The sequence below is a fragment of the Maylandia zebra genome, linkage group LG2 (genome assembly GCF_041146795.1).
Source record: "Maylandia zebra isolate NMK-2024a linkage group LG2, Mzebra_GT3a, whole genome shotgun sequence".
Taxonomy (NCBI): domain Eukaryota; kingdom Metazoa; phylum Chordata; class Actinopteri; order Cichliformes; family Cichlidae; genus Maylandia; species Maylandia zebra.
Window position 1 is genome coordinate 3,864,738 of NC_135168.1, and position 23,335 is coordinate 3,888,072.

Consider the following 23,335-nt stretch of genomic DNA (forward strand, 5'->3'; position numbering starts at 1 on the left):
AGATAGTTAATGATGATGCAATAAGCTTACTGGTGATTGACTGAACATGTTATTATTAACAGGAACAGAACAAAAAAAAATGAAATACAAAAAAAAAATAAAATTAAAGTCCATTGGCTCTAAGGAAACATCCTCAGTGTTATGGGGGTAAGCATGGGAAACAGATCTAATCCGGTCCAAAATTCATGGAAATCTGCTGCCTCTTCACGGCCTTTATGTTCTTTTTATCTTGTATCACAGTAAAGATGACAGCAGAAAACACTGATGTGTCCTTTTCCTGGAAAAATAAAAAAAATATTAGAAACATCAAAACCAGAAAAACTAGTAATGCACACACACTAAACACTTTTTTACGCTTTATTCAACATTTGTACACTCTTGGTGTTCCTGGTCAAAAATGACCAAGCATTCAGTTACACCCCCTTTTGTAAGATGAACATACATACGCACTGATCCATATGTATAATGCATGCACATATGAGCACAAACATTGTTTCAGTAGTATCTAACTTTTTCTCATAGGTTGGGTATTTAATGCTCACAGGTCACTGTGTGACAGCATCATGCCAGGTCAATATACCCTGAGGGCGGCTCTTTATTACGTATTTGATTACTAGACAGGTGATTAGGAAAGAGGCCACGACACTGGCAGTAAGGATGGATTAAAGGAGCAAGTGTCAGAAGCTGAAGATGTCATGGAATATAATCCAGAACAAGAAATGACAGATGAGGAGCAATTCAGTGATGAAGAGGAAGGCCATGATGAGGCCATCGCATTTAAGTCAAAGAATGGAAACGTATCAACACCTGAGAATTAAATTGGGCCTTCAGCTGAAAAGGTCATCAGGATGACCGCAGGACCTAAAAATATGCCATATCCTGGATTGGTGATGTCAAATTCTGCTTTGAACAGAGTCCATCAAAACCATAGTGGTAAATTTGACCAACTTGGAAGGGAGACAGATTTACAAAGATAATTGGAGTGTGTCGAGCGCCATCCACTCATCTGTCAGACGCAAGTGCAGTTTGGGGGAAATTTCCTCCATACAAAAATAAAATATTTCCGTTAGAGTTTTGACAGGGAACACAGCAAGTGTTATCTTCTGTGACTGTATAAAAAATTTGAATTGTTTCACAGCAAATGTCCATGGTAACTTTGGCCCAAAGCAGTCTGTAATGTTTCATCTGATTATTGCTTATTGTCAAAGTAATGCACAAATTATGTTTTTTAGAATATGAATTCAAGGCATATTAGCTCAGCTTTTGTGAGTCCTAATGAAAAATTGTTTAACACAAAATAAACACAACATGACCGATGTACCATTATTTACTTTACCTGTTGTCTTTTGAAATCACCAGAGTTTTTCTCCAGGATAGTAGCTTGAATATAGAACATATAAATAATTATTAGAAATGTAACATTCATCCATTTTGTTAACTTCACAGACAGCTATGAACTTTGATTACCTTTGCAATAATCACTGTTGGTTTTCTTGATTGCGTAAGCGAGGAAAGCAACAACAATCAGAACCAAGATGGGACATAGCAGAAAAATAACTGTAGTGGCACTCTGTGACCACACGCTGCACCCAGGAACTAAATTAAAGGTAAAAAAACAACAAAAATAAATTTAAGGACAATATAAATTACAAAATTACCTTTTTTAAATTTTACCTTCTATGAAATCACTATGAACGTGAAACAAAAGGCACTTATTTTTCTGATATTCTAAGAAACAGCTAAATGAAACCAGTACCTTGAAGTTTAGTTCCTTTTCCAAACAATATCTTCCCACATGTGGCCACAGCACAATAGTAAGTCCCTTCTTCTGAGGAGCTAATACTTTTATTGAACTGATAAACACAACTCTGCTGAGTCGCAGAGTTACTCCCACATTCATGATGTCTGTTTCCATCAGTGTAGATGATGCTAGGATGAGATGGATTTGATCCTTGTCTAAACCAGAACATACTGAGACCTCCGGAACATGTCTTGTTATCAAAATTAGAGAGGAGTGAACAATGAAGAGTGACTGAGCCTCCTGGAGGGGCTATTTTCTTTTGAACAACAGAATAGTTCGATGTTCTCTGGGTGTTTCCTGTCAAAATAAATATATTAACAAATGTGATTATAAAGAATACTGAAAGAAAAATAGAACAATAGTTTCAACATGTGTTACTTAAAAGATATATTTCACTTAAGGATCACTGGAAACATAAAAAAAACCCAAATCAAATGTATCTTAAAGGTAAATTTAATAATATTTGAAAATATTTAAATTGAAAGTTTAGTGATTTTTTTTTCTAAACATGCTCATTGATAAATTATTATCTTTAGTATTTATGTGATAAAGTTTTAGTTGCTGAAGCAAAATGTTATAGAAGAATCACATTATTACCTTTTACCAACAAATATGTCGCAGTCCATTTGGTATCTTGGAGCCACGCTGTGAATCCACAGTGATAGATTCCCTCGTCCTCTTGTCTTGTCCTCAAAATGGTCAGGTTGGCCAGATTCTTGTCATAATTAACATCCCATTTTGAGTTTTTGAACTCAGGTGCAAAGGCAGGTTCTGCAGAGTCCTTCACTGTCCAAATTCTTTGCAGAGAGTCTCCAGGACTCTGCTTGTACCAGTCGACTCTACGCCTGTACTCGGTCTTAGGCAGGTCACACAGCAAAGTTGCAGGTTCACCGAGTTGAACTGTAGTTACTGGAATAAGTGTATCTAATTTGAAAGAAAACATACAAAACCTAAAACATTAAGTCACAATGATGCAGGAAAGCACCAGGTAAAAGTGAACGATAAAGCCAACGTACTTATATGTTGAAAATAACGTTAATAAAATAATAAAGCACTTACATCCTCGATGAAGAAGAAGCAGTATGACCCACAACGCATTCATGTTGGTATTCTCTCTTTTTAGTGACCTTGTAGAAATTTCAGTCAGTGTAGGGGGTAACATGGACCTTTTACACCACACTGTCAAATGCATCTGATTGGTTATCACAGAATAAATATTCAAGTGCAGTTCCTGTCACATGGGTCTTATCCAGGTCTTTGATGAGCAAATTGCCTTTTTCTTTATCCGGCTTCTCACTTTTTTTAAATATAACATAAGCCTTTTGTAGTTTTTGTTAGAGACAAAATTTTACTTCAACTTTCCCTGCAGTGTCTTAAAAGTTTACAATAGGATGTAGAGGAGCAGTTGTATGAACACACCTGACTTTCACTCAGAAGACTGAGGTTTGAGTCTTATCTGGAATATTTTGGTATTTACTCACTGAGTACTGTGAAGTTTAGACAATAGCTACTTGGTGTTTTTAGAAACCAAACCTACTTAGTGGGACTTGGGTTCCCATCGTGTCACCTTGCTGGTTCTATGACTCAGTGTTTCCAGTTTTCTTATTTTTGCATTTTACTATTGTTTAGTTTCCTCGTTCTTCCTGCTTTAATCATTTGTATTTCTGGTTGTGACTTCTTGTTCATTTAATCTGTTCTCATTTGTGCCTCCCTGTGTAGTCTATCGTGTATGTTTAGTTCTGTCTCATTCTTCTGTGTTCCATGTTTCTCACTTTGTTTCTCTTGTCTCTCTGCTCCAGGGTCATGCATCCAGTTCTCCATTTAGTCACATCTCCGTTTCTCAGTGTCAAGTCTGTGTCTTTGTGAATGTCTTGGTTTCCTGTTTTACTTTGACAGTCTTGCATCATTTGTTAATGTTTCCAGTTTTTCTTCCTTCCCGTCTCGTTATGTGTGATTACTCCTTACTCCCAGCTGTGCTCTCCTCCTGTATCTCATTCCCTTGTTATCTCTCGGTGTGTCCCTCTGCCTGTTGTTGCCTTGCTGTGAGTTTCCTCCGTGCTTCTGGTAAATACCTAGTTTTCTGTTGCTGGTTGAGTTTTTTTTTAGTTTTCTAGTTAGAGTTTCATGTCTCTAATTTCTGGTTTAGTTCTCTTGTATTTAGTGTTGAGTTTTGTACAGCAAAATAAAGCTACGTCCTTTAGTTTATCCTTCTGTGTCTCGAGTCCTGCATTTGTGTCCTACATTCTGCCTGTCACACAGCTAAACATGAAACACAGAGCATTTTACAGTTTTGGAAAGGCAGTGTTCTTGGCTTTTCATGGCTACCAGGATTTCCATTCTCTGACTTCTGTAAAAGCAAAAACACAGGAATACATTTTTCCATATCATTAGAGGTTGCTTAATGTTACAATATGTTATAAGTTATAATAACATTTTACACAAATAACTTTTTTCACAAATCTTATCTGGGGGAGGAAAATTTGCAGACACAGCTGTTTGGAGACCTAAACACACTTGCATCAACTTCAAAACACTGGGTATTACAACAAGACTTACCGAATATATTGTAAAAATGAATGAGTATAGCCAAGTGTTTACGCAGTTAACGAGCATGCCCAAAGCAGCAGTGTCCATAGTTCAAATCTTAATGAGTTTTGAATTTCTAGATCAGTACCGGTCCGTGGCCCGGGGGTTGGTTCTAATGTGCTGCATACCCATTAATCCACCCCATTCTCCTCTCATGTAAGTGTTCCCTCTGCCACAGTTCAATATTCCATCGAACCCACTGAAGTAATTATTCATCTTTTATCTACAGTCCCCTGTATATCCGTGTATCAGTCATTGAGCTGTACTAACTCTGGTTCTTGATATAGAAACCTTCATGTCAAAATGTGTGTGAAGAAAACATGTAGCATCGCAAAATTGTTGCTTAACATTGTTTTCTATGGCGTCAAAATGGCTTCTCTCTTGGTTGTAGTACTAATGCTTCAAAATGGATTACACTGTCTAATAAGCAATGTCAAAATGGATATGCCCATCTTTAGTTTTTGACCTTTCACGTTCTCTCGCTTTTCTCTTTCACAAATTTAACCATTAGAATACACATTTCTATCTCCGATCGGGATTTCTTATTGGACTGGTGACTTCTATCTGACTATCATGCATATCATGATTGTCTGGCATCCTCATCTGTCAAACCTCTGCTTGTCCTCCTTCAAACCACTCAAAAGTAAGCTCCACCCACTCCACCCTGCTGCTATCATTATGCCACAAATCACCCCAGACACTTCCCTCCGCCCACTCCACCCTGCCTACACTCTGTTCTTCAGCTCTGTTGTGCACTCTCTATTGCTTTGGAAGATTGACCCTAGGTGTTTGAACTCATCCACCTTCACAACTTATGCCTTGCACTTCTCATTTCTACTATTTCTCTGTCACTGCTCACACATCTGCCGTGACTCTGTTCTCATGCTTGACTTGCACAACCTTCACATACTTGCATATTAAAAACTAAGAGAACTATTAAAATGTTTCCGGGTCCTGACATTACACATTGCCATTTGCTGTCACATCTGCAGTTTGTTTTTTTGATTTTTACAATTATCATTTTAATTCATTTTAACTGAAACAACCATCAACAATCTGGCACATGAAGTTAACTTTGTGTTAAAGTATATAATCTAGTGTAGCCTTACTGTGTTTCTTTGATGGTAGTTCATTTTTTGTTTTTTCCAATACCATGTAAGTAAAATAATTTAATTGTAAAGTAAATGAACATTATTTTCTGTTAAGACAAATGGTTACATAACACCCCATGTTTTCTAAGCTTTAATATAAAGATGTCTAAGCCTTCAAAGCAATGCAGTTCTTTATAATGTGATGCAACGTAAAAATGTCCACATGTCACCCATTTTGAGTAGTCATATTTCACAGCGATGTCAATTCTGTGTTCCACAGTTGTGAGGAAGAAGTAAAAACCTAAATGTAGAGTCACATTGCAGAGTATTTAAAAAAAGAAATGAGAACTAATATAAATCTAAAGTTAAACAGAGTCCAAAGAGAAACAGACAAAACAAAACAAGGAACCAGGATGAATGGAGAACATGCAGAATAACTCATAGCAGCACATGAGGAATGAACTGACACTTGCACAAAGAGGAACAGAGGGTTACATAATATGTACAAACAGAGGGCTGACTTTAATAATATAAAATAGCTTTTATTAGTCCCATAGTTGGGAAATTCACAGGGCACATAGGCAGGGAACACACATTAAGTAATATTTAACACTATTAATAATTGTGTTAGTAATTAACGAACATTAGACAAAAGAGGGATGTGAAGCCACCAAAGAGCATCACAGCTTCTTCCCAAACCAAAAAACCCCAAAACAAACAAACAAGCAAACACATTTAAACAAAATAGCACACACAAAAACTGGACTTCTACAGAATACAAATGTGTGTGATGTTAGACTTGAGGAACTGCATAGTATTCAGTATGACAAAGAAATTCTTCAGAAGGGATATCAAGCCTCAATGCTGTTAAGTCCTACAGATTCCAGTTTTCCAGAACAACTATAGTACTAATGAGCATACATTATTCAGTACACAAATAGTTAATTTATGGCTAAAACACTGACATCACTGTAGACTGTTTCTCCCTCTGTCACTTTTTCATTCCTTCGCTCTACTTTACCATTTTTCCTCCTGTTGAAAGTTGGTACAGTATAAACCATGAGGTCCTCTTCTGTCTGAGGAAATAGATGAAGTTTATGATGAGATGGGAATGTTAATTATAAACACGTAGCTAAAACATTAAAACATTTAAATTTTTTCAGTTTTACCTGCTGACCTTGCTGATCACCATCACTGCCTGTTTGGAAGACAGAGACGTTTAAGATGAAAGATGCTGTAGGCTGATTACAAAACAAACAAACAAACAAATAAATAAATAATGTCTATTACCATTCCAACAATCACAAGAGTTTTTCTTGATGGTATAGATGAGGAAACCTATAACCATCAGACTTGTAACCAAAGCAGCACATAACAAAAAGAGAGCTGTGTTGGCCGTCTGCAAATCCCACATGTCAAGTGCTGTAAAAAAATAATCACCCAATAATTGTGATTATTTTGGTAAAATTATCAATTAAAACAAATATATTTTATTGATCACATGGGTATGTTGTGCAGAAGTGTAAAATTTACCTTTAATGTCCAGTTTTGATTCATTTCCAAAAATGATCTGTCCACATATGGCCACAGCACAGTAGTAAGGCCCAGGATCAGAGGAGCTGACGTTCCTTGAGAAGCTGTAGACACATTTACGTTGTGAGGGAGCTTCAGGACTCCCACATTCATCACCACTGTTTCCATGAACATAAATGGAATGGGATTTCTCTGATCCAGCTCTGAACCAGTACACACTGGGATTTTCTGGACACGTTTTCTTCTCATACTTAGAGAGGACTGAACACTGCAGAGTCTCTTGGGCTCCTGAATGAATACGATCAGAAGATCGTATTTGTATGACATCAGGTTCTGGTCCTTTTGAAAAAGATTAACATAAATAAATAAATGAACTTTATTGAGATGCCATTGAACTGAACATTTTAAAATTAGACTCATAAGCACATAGACTTTTTTTTTTACCTTTGATTGTCAGAAATGTTCCCTCCAAAAAGGTCATAGCAAGCTGTCTGACTTTTATGCAGTAGTAAAAACCAGTATCACTTAGTTTAGTTTTACTGATTTGCATAATAAAGGTTCCAGGTTCTTGTTTTACTGTAATATGAGACGTATTGTTAACATCGTCATAATCAAAGGTGAATGTTCCTCCCAAGAATTCAAACTGGTTTCCAGAAACAAGTCTGATCCAAAATAATGTTTCCTGGTGCAAAAGTGTTGACTGGCGAATACACGAAAGTGTCACATTTTGTCCAACATCAACAGTCTTTGTCACAAAATTGTGATCATTTGAGCAACCTGGAAAAACAAACAAACAAAAAAAGTTATGATACTTGTAAACAAATACTATTACAAACAAGAAAGATAAACTGTTGTCTGCCACGTGCTAAATTACTGTGAGAACATATGCATGGTACTTTAATTATAACTGCAACACGTCTTTGATACATACTTACCCCCCATTCTGGCTGACAGCAGTAAATAAAATAGGACCATCATTTTCTTATTAAAACACATTTACATTGGAGCATATGATGATATGACCAGCTTTAAAATAGACGTGCAATGTGGGAGGGAACAATTTTAGATCAGTCTGATTGGCCTTGCTTTGCTTTCTCATTCACTATATTACCACAGTGGAAATATCAACTATATTTCCTACATAAACACATGAAACAACACCAACAACTAGAACCAATCATGATTAGTGTGAAGCATTTCTTTTGTGTTGTGTAATTCAAACACATTAAACATAAAACATTCTTTTCATTATATGTTTAGAAAGTCTGACGTTTTCAGCTGAAACTAAATAGGTCTGTCTGACTGGGGCAAATACAAATCTACAGTGATGTGAAAGAGAAAGTACACCCCCTTTCAATCGTAATGTGTTTCACTCACTATTCTGAAACATTATTTATCAATAGACCCTGAGATTAACAACTCAGACACACAATTTCATTATTTATGTACAACAAACTGGGTTAAATTTAAGCAGAATAGGATTCAATAGCTGGATCTGAAAACTTTTAAAACCACCATTATGTCTCTGTGGAAGAATGTTGGCACACTTTTCTTTACAATACTGCTTCAGTTGTTTAGTTTGAGGTTTGTACTCTTTGACTATGTAAAGCTCTCTTGATGTCTGAATTTTGATGAGCTATCATAAGATCTTGACTCTTTTCTTTTTCAACCATTCTGTGGAAGATCTGCTGTTGCAGGATCTTTTTGTTGTTACATGATTCAGCTTTGGTCAAGCAGTTAGATGTTTGAGAGATGTGCTTACATCAGACTCTAGATTATTTTGATATACAGGGAGTGCAGAATTATTAGGCAAATGAGTATTTTGTCCACATCATCCTCTTCATGCATGTTGTCTTACTCCAAGCTGTATAGGCTCGAAAGCCTACTACCAATTAAGCATATTAGGTGATGTGCATCTCTGTAATGAGAAGGGGTGTGGTCTAATGACATCAACACCCTATATCAGGTGTGCATAATTATTAGGCAATGTCCTTTCCTTTGGCAAAATGGGTCAAAAGAAGGACTTGACAGGCTCAGAAAAGTCAAAAATAGTGAGATATCTTGCAGAGGGATGCAGCCGTCTCAAAATTGCAAAGCTTCTGAAGCGTGATCATCGAACAATCAGGCGTTTCATTCAAAATAGTCAACAGGGTCGCAAGAAGCGTGTGGAAAAACCAAGGCGCAAAATAACTGCCCATGAACTGAGAAAAGTCAAGCGTGCAGCTGCCAAGATGCCACTTGCCACCAGTTTGGCCATATTTCAGAGCTGCAACATCACTGGAGTGCCCAAAAGCACAAGGTATGCAATACTCAGAGACATGGCCAAGGTAAGAAAGGCTGAAAGACGACTACCACTGAACAAGACACACAAGCTGAAACGTCAAGACTGGGCCAAGAAATATCTCAAGACTGGTTTTTCTAAGGTTTTATGGACTGATGAAATGAGAGTGAGTCTTGATGGGCCAGATGGATGGGCCCGTGGCTGGATTGGTAAAGGGCAGAGAGCTCCAGTCCGACTCAGACGCCAGCAAGGTGGAGGTGGAGTACTGGTTTGGGCTGGTATCATCAAAGATGAGCTTGTGGGGCCTTTTCGGGTTGAGGATGGAGTCAAGCTCAACTCCCAGTCCTACTGCCGGTTTCTGGAAGACACCTTCTTCAAGCAGTGGTACAGGAAGAAGTCTGCATCCTTCAAGAAAAACATGATTTTCATGCAGGACAATGCTCCATCACACGCGTCCAAGTACTCCACAGCGTGGCTGGCAAGAAAGGGTATAAAAGAAGAAAAACTAATGACATGGCCACCTTGTTCACCTGATCTGAACCCCATTGAGAACCTGTGGTCCATCATCAAATGTGAGATTTACAAGGAGGGAAAACAGTACACCTCTCTGAACAGTGTCTGGGAGGCTGTGGTTGCTGCTGCACGCAATGTTGATGGTGAACAGATCAAAACACTGACAGAATCCATGGATGGCAGGCTTTTGAGTGTCCTTGCAAAGAAAGGTGGCTATATTGGTCGCTGATTTGTTTTTGTTTTGTTTTTGAATGTCAGAAATGTATATTTGTGAATGTGGAGATGTTATATTGGTTTCACTGGTAAAAATAAATGATTGAAATGGGTATATATTTGTTTTTTGTTAAGTTGCCTAATAATTATGCACAGTAATAGTCACCTGAACACACAGATATCCCCCTAAAATAGTTAAAACTAAAAACAAACTAAAAACTACTTCCAAAAACATTCAGCTTTGATATTAATGAGTTTTTTGGGTTCATTGAGAACATGGCTGTTGTTCAATAATAACATTATTCCTCAAAAATACAACTTGCCTAATAATTCTGCACTCCCTGTACAGTGGTGTCCTGGCTACAAAATAAGCCCAAATTATCACCCATGCGTCACTGTGCTTGATAGCTATTATGAGGTGTTAATGCTCATATGTTCTGTTTGTTTATCACCAAACTCATGGCACTGTCTATTATGGCTAAAAATCTCCAGCTTGATCTTCTCTGTTCAAAGAACATTGTTCCCGAAGTTTTGTGTTTGCTGAGATGAACAGTACACAGTACAGCAGTCTGCATGGTATTTGACAAAGAATAACATCAATTATAGAATCATTTATAGGAAACATGTTGTCTTCCCACCATGGTCACAGAACACAATCAGAACATTCTATGTACAGGATAACTGGTACAAATACATCTTAAAACAGAGGATTATATAGACAAAACATAACACTAGCCTAATACTTCTAGATAATACTAACCTTTCTGTTTGGCCATCAGAGAAGGTCAAGGCTATTCAGTCCATTTATAAGACTACTGTCATGAATTCTTAAAACCCCTTTTTAGTAGTTTCTCTGAATATTGCACAGCCTGACCCTGGGTTGAATTTGCCGGGGTGTCCATTCATGAGAAAATTAGAAACTCTCTCAAATACTTGGCAATTAATCTAAATGTGTTCAGGTTTTGAAAGACTTTTCTTTTTCACTAGTGAATAATGGACTCCTATTTTTTTGAGGTGGGGGGGGGGCTTCCCCAAGACCGATGGGCAGCAACAATTGCTTCACTGAGATAATTAATTATCCATTAATTACAGGTGACCAATTTGTTAACAATTCTCAGGGTAAATATGAGTTGGGGTTCTTTGGGTTGTTTTTCTTTCTTTGTTTGTTTGTTTTCTTGTCTTGTTGTGTTAATGTCCTAAACAACAGGAGAAGAGAACAGGAAGCATTCGTGTTTAATATAACCAAAACTCTAAATACAAACTGAGTAAGATAAGTCATGCAATATGGTATCCACAGCAGTATACAATGCAAATAAAGTTAGCAGTTGTCTATGGGACGCCGTTTGTAAACTGAAACATGCCGACATTAACAGCAACATTTTTCCACATTTAGCTCTAAATCTTACAAAAACATGTTTTTTCGAGTCATTTTTTACAACATTTAGTAAAATATTTGTAACTTTTCATATTTAAAACAGGATTTTAAATGTTAAATCTAAATGCTAAATGTTAAATCTAAATGTTAAATGTTAAATCTAAATGCTAAATGTTAAATGTAAATATTATATTTAAATGTAAATGTTAAATGTTAAATCTAAATGTTATATATAAATCTAAATGTTAAATGTTAAATCTAAATATTATATATAAATCTAAATGTTAAATGTTAAATCTAAATATTATATATAAATCCAAATGTTAAATGTTAAATCTAAATGTTATATATAGATCTAAATGTTAAATGTTAAATCTAAATGTTATATATAAATCTAAATGTTAAATGTTAAATCTAAATGTTATATATAAATCTAAATGTTAAATGTTAAATCTAAATGTTACAGGAAACTAAATATTTAGCTAATATGCAAATTTATTGTACGGGTCAACGGAAATACCAAAATAAAAGCTTCAAGAAAACCTCCCGCGCTAAAGTGTGCCGGTCGTGGTCAGGTTCTGTGTTTGCGCTCCTCTTACGGTCACTTTTGACTGCCATGAGCTGCTTCGACTATTCCCTACCAGCATGTCCAGCGATTTAGCTGAAAACATTGGAAGAGCCATTTTGTCGGCCATCCAACGATTCAGCGGTAGTGCACCCGCGACCTCACAAACGCCGCAGCACTTGGTAAGTTTATTGTATAGCATTTTGGACGGGCTGATAGCAGTGTTAGCAAAACTAGCAAAGCTAAATTACTTAGCTAGTCCTCAATTATTTCATTTGGTAGGCAGCAGACAGAGATCGAACATCATACAACTCTATTTATTTATTTGGTAGGAAGGTAACAGTCGTTCTTGATGTAAATGTTTCCTTAGGAATCCAGCAATGCACCTGGACCAAGTAGACCTGCCGTCTCCACTGGGATACCATACTGCTCGGTAGGCCTTCTTACACATATCATTTAGCTGACTGATTTTTGTTTTTTCTTTGGTGTAATATGTCACCTTAAATTAAATCCTGTCAAAGTAATGATTCTGATTCTACATACATTTCATCTTCTTAGGGGTCCATTACTAGCAGTGTCACATCACCACCAACAACATTCACAAGTTTTACGTCATATTTTATTACTGTTTTTGCTGTGAAGTGTCTTTTGATTGCTCACTTTCATATTTTAAAACTATTGATAAAATATTACTCTAGCTAATCTGTCACAGTACAATTGCCTCAAATTACCCATCTTTTGTTATAGAATTGTGCTCATTGAGATTTTCTGTGCCGTGTTCTAGGATGGTTACCAAGGAAGGCTTCAGATTTCCAAAGAGGAATTGGAAAATGTTCTTTCCCTGAAAACATCTTTTACTGAAGCTGCATCTATCCTTTCCATCTCCAGGCCCACTCTGTATAAGTTACTGCAAGACTATAATATCTCAGAGTCAAAATTCAATGTAATCAGTGACCATGAGTTAGATCAGATAGTGTCCCAGATAAAAACTGAACATCCAAATGTTGGAGAAGTGATGCTGATGGGTCATCTGCGTTCCAAAAACATAGTGGTTCAAAGATGGTGCGTAAGAAAGTCACTGCGGAGGGTGGACTCGGCTGGTGTTCTATCCAGGAGAAGAACTGCAGTTGCTCGGCGAGTATATTCTGTGCCTCATCCAAATTTCATATGGCACATAGATGGAAATCACAAACTGATTCGCTGGAAGTTTGTTGTTCATGGTGCAATAGATGGATACAGCAGGATGTTGATGTTTCTTCAGTGCTCCAGCAATAATCGAGCTGAGACTGTGAAAGCCCTCTTTACTGCAGCTGTTGGACAATTTGGCAGACCCCTGCATATCAGGACTGATCACGGAGGAGAGAATGCTCAGATTTGGGAGGACATGCGAGCAAGCAGGGGTGAAAGCTCTGTCTTAATGGGAAGTTCTGTGCACAACCAGAGGATTGAGCGTTTCAACCGAGACTTAAACAACAACTGTAGCCGCATTTATGCACCTATATTTTATGAATTGGAATCACTTGGTATCCTAGACTTAGAAAATGCAACAGACCTATTTTGCCTTCATTATGTGTTTCTACCACGAATCAACCGCACTTTGAAGGAATTCAAAGCTGGATATAACAATCACTCTGTTTCCACTGAAGGTAATAGAACTCCCATCCAGCTTTTTGCCTGCGGAACTCATGTGTCTCATCGTCACAACCCAGAACTTTCTACAGCAGAGGTCTCCATACCCTCCTTGTCAAACTCTGAAAGTAGGTTTGTCCCATTAAATGACAGCGATTTACAAGAGCTATATACAAGCATTCACCCTTTTGAAGAAGACAACAATAATGGTAAAACATTGTTTCAACGAACACAGCAGTATATTTTTAACAAACTTGTAAATGTGTGACCTCAACCACAGGATACCAGTGATGTTCTAAAGAGTGATGACACTTAGCATTCTTAAATGCTGTACAGCAAATGCAGTTTTTGTACTACTGCAGAAGCCCCTCCCCTCTAGCAGTGATGCCTCCTGCCACATAAGGACTCAGAGTTAATGACTGACAGTGACTCATAGGCTATTCAGAAGGCTACAACCACTTTTAGTTTATGGGTAAAACCAGTTATTCAGATTGCAGTAAAGATCAAATTCACACTGTAATACAGTATAACAGTGAAAATTATCAACACGGAACAGTCAGTCTTTAAATCAATTCACAAGATTATCTACAGTATTGTTTTAATCATTGTAAAGTTGCAATAGTCTTAATAAATGTTGCTGTTAGATGTCTAAGTAATCCTGGCTTGTTCTACAAAGCATGTTTAGTATACTCTGTGCATAAACTGTTTTGAAGTGTCCTTGTTTAAAAAAGAAAAGCTTAATAAAATTATTGTATTACACCAGTGACTTTATTGATTTGTCGTTGAAAATACAGAGTTAGCATTTTTATAAATCTATTGAAGCTTTGAAAATTGTTACATTTCAACATTAAATGCAGTCAGAATTTATTTCAACTATCTTGTATGAAGCAAAGTTACTTGAAACTACAATTAATGAACAGGATTAGAGTTAACAAACCCACCATTTTAATTTCACTTTTTTGGAACATGTTTAGATGGTGCTGAATAAAGCTCCATTCATGAGTGCTACTAAGAAGCAGTAATGAAAAGCATCATCATCAGCCATTGTTGTTTCATTCACAAAAAGCTGAAGCTCATTTGCACATGTGTGTGCAATCGGGAGATGTTTGCTTTCATCGTGAATGAATGTTATTTTAGGAGCTGGTTGAAAACCTATGGCTGGAACCTTGCTGCTCCCGGTGGCAAAAGCCAAGATGTGACCAGGCCTCAAAGCCTTCACAAATGCCTCTTCATCCTTGGTAAGAGTCCTTTCTCCAAGTGAGTCTCTCAGCTCTTCATCTAAAAACAAAGAAAAACCACCATTAACCTGGGGACACTAAAATAGTTAAAGCTTGAGCTAACAACTAAATGATGGCTAATGTTTTTATAAAAAATACAGAGGTTCTGTCTTTGCCTTGCTTGTCAGTTGTAAGCTATCAAACATCTTTATTCCTGTTTTGTGTGTGCATGTGACATAAAAAGACAAAGTTTTACTTTAGTGTCCTGAATTGTTTCATGGCCACACTACATTATATGTGAATTTCTGCTTACTTTCGACACACTGGAGAAATTCCCGAAATTTGACCACCATCAGCTCCTCTCTAACTCTTCTGTTGCTCCCAAGGACAGAATAGCTTGGCCTGAGAACCCCAGCAATTAAACTGGCTGTCAGATCTTTGTCCTCCCCCGATAGGTCAAGCAGAACACGCAAACTGGGGTTCTCTCTCAGGAGTGATAAAATCTAGACAGAAAAGTTTAAATAATGGTTAAATTCCAGTTTTCAATACAAAACGTAGCTCACTCTAAATGATTATAAAATAATGACCAATTGATACAGAAAAAAAATAAATCTCACTCCATAGTAGGACAAGCCATCAGTTAGTTGATCGAAACAGCTTTGCCGTTGCAGAACTGCAAGGTATAGAGCTGCATTTTTCACGAACAGATCTTTATTGGCCACGGTGACTGTGAGTGGAAGACCTTCAACTTGATATCGCCATGAGTCGCAGCAGCTGACTGCTTCCTCCAAATCATGTTGAGTTGTTGCATTTACAACCTAAATATTTAAGAAAAACACTTTAAATGTTTGTTTTTTACCAGTGTACACAAATACTGCAGATGGTTCATTTTAATTGGACTCGAAACGTTTTTGTTTTGGTTTATTTGGCTGTATTTCACCAATATTTTTTTTTTTAACAAAAAGGAAACAAATTGAAAATATAATACATGGAATTGCCTCTAATAACCAAAAGTGTATTTATTATATATTATAAAAGAAGACCAGAAGACTTGTGAATATAGGAAATATTACAATATTCTTGTTATAATATTGCAATTCACCTTTTTCAGATTCTCTCTTAACTCAGGGTCACCTATATCATCCGGTGTTAGGTGTACTTGAAGAATGTCTCCTGACTAGGGATGGGTACCGGTGTTCTGACATAAACGGTAGTAACCAGACCGAAAAGCAGCGCACATTTCGGTGCTTTATTTCGGTGCTTTTTTTTTCCTGAGCTGTGATACACTTTTAGCCAATCGTTTTACGTTTCCGAGGATAGTAGGCGGGCCAGGTACGTACGTTCTGTTAGCGCAGAGCTACAGATTAAAAATGTCCAAGGTGAAGCGGTCAAAAGTCTGGCTGTACTTCACAGCAAAATATGCAAACTCAGCAGCAACAAGTGCTTTAAGCTGATACTGTGATACTGTCAAAGGAGGTAACACCTCGAATCTCATGAAACACCTGGCGACGCATAGCGTTTTTTTAAAAGCCGAGAAATGCGCCGTATTTGATGGCAGCAGCAGCCGTTCTTCTCTGCGTGAGTAGCTTAATGTTGTTCTTGTGTGATTTACGTTGAGTAGGCTAACCACGTTATTACATTAATGCATGTAAGGTGAACTAGCAAACATCATCATAGCTACATGCGGCTGTCTTCTTGTTTGATGGCAGATACTCCCTTCACCCTGGCCAAAAAGGCTAAAATGACCAAAGAAAAAGTGGAAAACAGCTAAACATGAGAGGTTTTTGGACAAAGTTTGTGTTTTTTCCATTGTTTAAGCACTGCTTCCAGCCAAGAGTGATACCATATATGCCCCATAGCTGCAGAAAAGGCTAACATTGTTGTCTTTTTACAAAAAAACAGCTGAACATGAGAAGTTTTTGGACCAATTTTGTGTTCTCCATTCTTTAAGCACCGGTTTGAGCACCGTTTGAGCACCGGCACCGTTTCAAAAGTACCGATTTGGCACCGGTATCGGATAAAACCTAAACGATACCCATCCCTACTCCTGACACAATGTAGTCTACTACATGTGGAGAGAGAAAGGCAGGTGCTTCTCCACCTTGCACTATTATCGTGGACAACATCCTGCCAATGGTTCGATATACTCCATTTTGCAAGTGTAGGATGTTAAATTTCAGTGTGCATCCATTTGGTGTAGCTGAAAAATAACACACAAAAAAGTATATTCTGTACAGACCCCAAACTGATATCTTGAGATTGACAGACAAAAATGTATTACTTTTTTTTTTTTTTACTGTTTCAGACACACAGAACATAACAGATTTATTATCTGTAGTCATTTATTAACTTGTTAATGTTCTGTCAAACAATGTTCAGATCAGGTGGTTGTTGCGTTTGTAACATTATAAAAACGAGTGTCGTCAACAAGCCTTTAGGCCTTGAGTAAGTAAGTTAGTTAGTTTGACTGTGAAATCCTATTACCTTCAAAAGCACCACTGTCCTGAAAGATGGCCTTCACCAGTAAACGGAAAAACTCCCGCCTTGGCCCCCCAAGGTCAGCAGCATCTTCCTCTGTTTCATGTTCATCGCTTGCAAATGTGACATAAAGCATCTCACAGCTTTCTGCAAACTTGGGTCTCTTGAACTGACGCAAAGCAGTCGACCACACATTGGCTCGACTGATATGGAGTTGTCTTGTTCCTGGTGTAATGACTTTCTCACTATGAGCTCTAAGAAGACCTTCAATTTCTTCTTTGCTGAGCTTCTTAAAAGACCTATATAAAAAAGGGACAATGACAAACAGATCTTGGGGAAAAATGGAAATTTGCTGTACATTTGACTCAAGTGCACAGAGTTACAACATATAATTATGTTGTGATAGTCCATATTAAATTAGTCAGAAATGAGCAATTACCTTTGTAATTGTGTAACTGCAAAAAAATGATGCAAGTAAAGATGCAAATAAGATATTCAATTATCAAAGGTTACTTTCAAATCTTACCTTGAAATATGAACTTCACTCTGTCTATCAGACTCTTCTAGGAGGCTACGCTGAATTGCCTCTTCAAGAGCTTCATCTTCCTCCAGAAAAATAGGGCTAAGTAGATAAGAGATATTAGAAATCATAAAACATGTCAGCCCTGAAGAATTTCTCACACTACATCATTAAAAAAAAAAAAAATTAAATGTAAATCCTAAAGTTGCAGTCATTCAGCAAAAAAAACCCAAACATGCAAATTGGAAACTTGCATCAAAACAATATCCTAAACAACATCTAAAATGAAGGATTTCTTTAACCCCTAGACAACAGCTTACACAAATTCTGCCACATTATATGGAAACATCTGCTGTCCCTCATTTTCACTCTCTTGAATGCAGCTCTCTGTTTCCTGATGCTTGGCCTCACTTTCACCTGGTGTTGTAGACAACGCATGATGCACTGAACAAAGGAAAGAAGGTCAGCATGACTTGCTTCATAATGTTAACAGCCTTTATATATCCTTATATTAGTTTAAGTGAAAGTTGGGCACATATTCCTCCTTGGCTGTAATCACCTGTGATAATTCGTAAACATTAAAATGGTAAATGGCCTGTATTTGTATAGGGCTTTTACTAGTCCCCCCTAAGGACCCCAAAGCGCTTTACACACCCAGTCATCCACCCATTCACACACTGGTGAAGGCAAGCTACAGTTGTAGCCACAGCTGCCCTGGGGCAGACTGACAGAGGCGAGGCTGCCATATCGCGCCATTGGCCCTTCTGGCCAACACCAGTAGGCGGTAGGTGAAGTGTCTTGCCCAAGGACACAACGACCGAGACTGTCCGAGCCGGGGCTCGAACCGGCAACCTTCTGATTACAAGGCAAACTCCCAACTCTTGAGCCACGATCGCCCCAATCGGACAAATTAACGATGCTCTCATCAAACAAACCCCCCAGGAATTATTACGCACTGCAGTAACAAAATCTAACTGGTCATCGAGCTTAGAACCTCACTAGGTTTTCATTCACGTCACATACCTCGTCTTCTCCGGCAGACTGGACTTTCAAAGTCACTGTCAGACAGCTCTTCTGGTTCCTCCTGAGGGAAAAGAAAGCATGTTCTACATAAAATCAAATACAGTTGCACCAAATCACTGGTAACACAGAGGCACATGGCTGCACTAAAAACTGTTTACACCTGCTGAAACTGCAATATTAATTAATACAATTAATAAAATTATGTTAAGGGAACAGACTCACTTTTTAGACAATAAATATTTCTGCACTGCAATATAAAATGTTTACCTGTGCAGGTTTTTGTATCCCTGCCATTATATAGAGGCAGGTGGTGGAACAAATCGAGCCAACTTCTTGGCCACCCCAAAGAAAACTGCTAGAAACATTTGGTTTCATTAGTCGTTTACATCCTCTAATTGTACTCAAATACTCAAAAGGGAATGTCTGGCCAGTTGACAGTGCAAATGTTCTTCTGAAGATTGCTGCTATTTCTTCTCTAAGTTGTGCTTCAGACCAGTCAGGTGTAAAGGAGATCTTCCCAATAAGGCCATCTTGTGCTAGTTTTGCTCGTGAATCTCCTCTCGGTATGAGAAACGTTGATGCTGAAGACAAGGGCAAGCACACAACATCTTTTGTATAGTGTTTGCAGGTCTTGTTTTTTCTCACAAAATGTGAGCGCGTAGCATGAGCTTGAGGAACTGATGGAAGAGGAACCTGAAATGAATTCAAACACAGATACAGATAGACACCTATGCATTACAATACATCCGTAAGGTTTCTGTTATCTGTTCATTAAAAACAAACAAACAAACTGTAGACTCAGACCATCTTACTATTGTCTACCCATTACACAGAAAACTGAACCTTTTGTATCTTGTAGATTAGCATTTGGTGATTGTTGGTCAAGTTGGTGATTCAGTTCCCAGGTGCTCTAATCTAGAGCTCCCAATGAGTTTATCCGAGTATGACTGTGTGAGAATGTTGGACAGAAAAAGTGCTTGTATTAATCTGTGCATGTGAATGGGTAAATGAGATCTGTTGTATAAAGTGCTTTGAGCACTCAATTAGAGTAGCAAAGGCCTGCAATTAGGTCAGTGTGTATTTGGACCCTAACAAGTTGTATTTTGTTGCCCGTTTACTGAAATATTTTCCAATCAAAATTATAGCATGGACATGATGTGCAGACTCAGCTTTAATTTAGGGTATCCATATTAAAATGATGATGTCATTATCAATTAAGCAGATAAAAGGCCTGGAATTGATTTGAGACGTAGTGTTCGCATTTTGAAAATTTTACTGTGAACAGACAACATGCGGTCAAAGAAAACATAACAGAAAAAAGAAAATTAAGAAATTAATACAGCCACTACAGTGACCATCAAAACGATGAAAAATATTGACGTAAAATTTATTTTGCGACACCACAGAACTGTCATGGTCCTGGGTCGGTGACCCAGCGCTTTTAGTTTGTTATCATTTTATAGATGATGATTGTTTAAGTTCTGTGTTATTTTCGATCTGCCTCTGAGTCTGCGTCTGTATCTGTCTGTCTATGGTGTCTCCCCATCTGTTTGTGATGGCGGAAGCGACGTCCGCGCGGCCGTCAGTTACCGGCGGATTCCGTGAGTCAGGAGCGCAGTGTTTTTTCTGCTCCATCTGAGCGTGCATTCATGAACACTCTGTCAGTTTTTCCTGAATCTAGTAATTCAATACCAGTCAACTCAGGGTTATTCAAATTTGAAAAGAGTAATTCGGAAACTGTTAATTCTTTGTCTGATACTCCAAGGTCCGTTAACACTCGCTCTGAGGATCTAGAGGACTGCTTTCATTCTGCCTCTTCCGAGTCCTCTGTTATGCCAACCCGGACTTTCAAACCAAAATCTGGAAATAAGAAAGACTATCTACCAGAAGCTCAGTTAGCCCCCCGGCCAGAAGCTCAGTTAGCCGCCTGGCCAGAAGCTCAGTTAGCCGCCCGGCCAGAAGCTCAGTCGCCACCTCCACCACCGTTGTCATCACAACCATTATGTCAGTCACCCTTAGTCCAGCCTCCTGTTCAGCAGCCGCTAGCCCGGCATCCTGTACCAATTGCTCCACCTGTAAAACAATACAAGTCAATTCAACCCGAAAAACACCATTCCTCGCCCGTCCATTCCAAGCAGAGGGACACACCTAGTAATAATGTCAACACTCCTCAAAGGCTGGCCAGTTCTGAAACTGAGGTGCACTCCAGGGCCTCCCCAGAGGCTGGGTTTCAGCCCCCAGCAGACTCCGGACCCCTGGAGGTTAAGAAGCCAGCTGAGGGCCGCACCCGGCTGTCGCTGCCTGAGCAGCGTCGATGCTCTATGCAGCTGCAGCCTGCTATGTGTTTGCCAGAGGCCACCGTGCCTGCTGGTCCTGTCCTGTCCCTGCCAGAGGCCCGTGCGCCTGCTGGTCCTGTCCTGTCCCTGCCAGAGGCCCGTGCGCCTGTTGGTCCTGTCCTGTGCCTGCCAGAGGCCCGTGCGCCTGCTGGTCCTGTTCTGTGCCTGCCAGAGGCCCGTGCGCCTGCTGGTCCTGTTCTGTGCCTGCCAGAGGCCCGTGTGCCTGCTGGTTCTGTCCTGTGTGTTCCAGGGGCCCCTGTGCCCACTGGTCCTGAGACTGTTCTCACTGGAGGGCCCGAGGAGCCCGTCCAGCCTTTTGCATCATCAGCTGGGGGGCCCGAGGAGCCCGTCCAGCCTCCTTCCTCGTCAGCTGGGGGGCCCGAGGAGCCCGTCCAGCCTCCTTCCTCGTCAGCTGGGGGGCCCGAGGAGCCTCCGTGTCTTCATCCTCGCCTGGTCCAGCCTCCGTGTCTTCATCCTCGTCTGGTCCAGCTCCCGCATCACCTGCAGTGGCCTCCTCTTCAGCTTCAGTATCAGCTGCTTTGCCTGGTCCAGCTTCAGCATCCTCATCAGCTACTTTGCCTGGTCCAGCTTCAGCATCCTCATCAGCTGCTTTGCCTGGTCCAGCTTCAGCATCCTCATCAGCTGCTTTGCCTGGTCCAGCTTCAGCATCCTCATCAGCTGCTGCCTCGCCTGGTCCGGCCTCCGCTTCTGCTTCAGCCTCGCCTGGTCCGGCCTCCGCTTCTGCTTCAGCCTCGCCTGGTCCGGCCTCCGCATCCTCATCAGCCTCGCCTGGTCCGGCCTCAGCTTCCTCATCATCCTCATCAGCCTCGTCTGGTCCAGCCTCAGCTTCCTCGTCATCCTCATCAGCCTTGTCTGGTCCAGCCTCAGCTTCCGCCTTGTCTGGTCCAGCCTCAGCTTGCGCCTCGCCTGGGGCTGCAGGGGCCACGCAGCCTTCAGGTCCCCTACTACCACCTCCACATCTTCGGTCATCTGCCAGGCCGCTTGTTGGGCATCTCCGCCACCGTGGACGCCCTCCTGAACGCCCTCCTGAACGCCGCCACTGCCTTCCGCGTGGCCGGCCTCCGGACTTGTTTCCACGCCGCCGTTGCCGTCCGCACGGTCGGCCTCCAGAACTGTTTCCACGCCGCCGTTGCCGTCCGCACGGTCGGCCCCCAGAACTGTTTCCACGCCGCCGTTGCCGTCCGCACGGTCGGCCCCAGAACTGTTTCCACGCCGCCGTTGCCGTCCGCACAGTCGGCCCCCAGAACTGTTTCCACGCCACTGCCTACTGCGTGGCCGGCATCCGGACCTGCCCCGTTGCCATTCACATGGTCGGCCTCCTGAACTTGACCATCTGGGCCTTTTTGGACTCTGTCCCTCCGTCCTGGGCCCCCTCCGCCCGCCCTGGTCGGGTTGTTTTCTGTTTTGTTTTGGTCCGTTTTTTCGTTTCTGCTGGGCTGTCTGGTGCCAGCCCTTGAGGGGGGGGGGGGTACTGTCATGGTCCTGGGTCGGTGACCCAGCGCTTTTAGTTTGTTATCATTTTCTAGATGATGATTGTTTAAGTTCTGTGTTATTTTCGATCTGCCTCTGAGTCTGCGTCTGTATCTGTCTGTCTATGGTGTCTCCCCATCTGTTTGTGAATCTGTCTGTTTAGTTCAATGTCTTGTCTGGTTCCATGTATCTGAGTTTCCTGTTTTATTGTGAAGGTCCGTGTCGTATGTGAGTGTGATCAGTTTACGTTTCCCCTGTCCCGTCAGCCCAGATTCCTCCCAGCTGTGTTGCCCTCCTGTCTCTCATCCCCTGATTACTGGTGTGTGTATTTAAGCCCTGTGTGTTCTCCTGCCTGTTGCCGGTTCGTCTGTGTAACTCCGCGTCAGTCTGTCTTCCTCGGTGTCCTGCTCGTCTCTCTGCCTCTCTTCCCTTTTTTGTTTCATCTCAGGTTTGTCATTTAGCTTTCCCAGTTCAGGTCTTTAGTTTTGTCTTCCCTCTTGCCTGTTTTGCCTTCTCACCACTGTGTAAATAAACTCACCGGCATCTCATCCACTGCCTGCATCTTGGGTCCTTCTTCTAACTCCACACGGCTCTCCTCGACAGCCGTGACAAGAACAAATGATAGCGTATAATATGAAATGATAGATGTTTTCATATTGTCATATCGAACAGCCCTAATACAG

General features: G+C 40.1%; 3 protein-coding genes and 2 long non-coding RNA genes across 5 annotated transcripts; 1 reads left to right on the top strand and 4 right to left on the bottom strand.

Annotated features, from left to right (window-relative positions):
• Nucleotides 1-1,739: 1,739 nt before the first annotated feature.
• LOC105940962 (uncharacterized) lies at nt 1,740-2,903 on the bottom strand. The gene is made up of 3 exons (XM_012919748.1): nt 2,861-2,903; nt 2,399-2,725; nt 1,740-2,098 (listed from the first exon to the last, which is right to left on the bottom strand). Exons 1-3 carry the CDS (start codon nt 2,901-2,903, stop codon nt 1,740-1,742), a joined length of 729 nt encoding a protein of 242 aa, XP_012775202.1.
• A 3,516-nt stretch (nt 2,904-6,419) lies between these two features.
• LOC111500625 (uncharacterized) lies at nt 6,420-7,953 on the bottom strand. Its single transcript, XM_023152758.3, has 5 exons — nt 7,947-7,953; nt 7,456-7,788; nt 7,012-7,350; nt 6,648-6,676; nt 6,420-6,554 (listed from the first exon to the last, which is right to left on the bottom strand). Exons 1-5 carry the CDS (start codon nt 7,951-7,953, stop codon nt 6,420-6,422), a joined length of 843 nt encoding a protein of 280 aa, XP_023008526.3.
• A 4,168-nt stretch (nt 7,954-12,121) lies between these two features.
• Nucleotides 12,122-13,008, top strand: LOC143413460 (uncharacterized). Its single transcript, XR_013094064.1, has 3 exons — nt 12,122-12,140; nt 12,329-12,391; nt 12,743-13,008. It is a non-coding gene; the product is annotated as an uncharacterized LOC143413460 (long non-coding RNA).
• A 1,449-nt stretch (nt 13,009-14,457) lies between these two features.
• LOC112432345 (G2/M phase-specific E3 ubiquitin-protein ligase-like) lies at nt 14,458-16,843 on the bottom strand. The gene is made up of 5 exons (XM_076876256.1): nt 16,840-16,843; nt 15,907-15,977; nt 15,422-15,622; nt 15,118-15,307; nt 14,458-14,865 (listed from the first exon to the last, which is right to left on the bottom strand). Exons 1-5 carry the CDS (start codon nt 16,841-16,843, stop codon nt 14,558-14,560), a joined length of 774 nt encoding a protein of 257 aa, XP_076732371.1. The 3' UTR covers nt 14,458-14,557.
• An 11-nt stretch (nt 16,844-16,854) lies between these two features.
• LOC143413461 (uncharacterized) lies at nt 16,855-19,305 on the bottom strand. The gene is made up of 5 exons (XR_013094065.1): nt 19,093-19,305; nt 18,826-18,886; nt 17,809-17,904; nt 17,289-17,581; nt 16,855-17,004 (listed from the first exon to the last, which is right to left on the bottom strand). It is a non-coding gene; the product is annotated as an uncharacterized LOC143413461 (long non-coding RNA).
• Between the last annotated feature and the right edge of the window lie 4,030 nt (nt 19,306-23,335).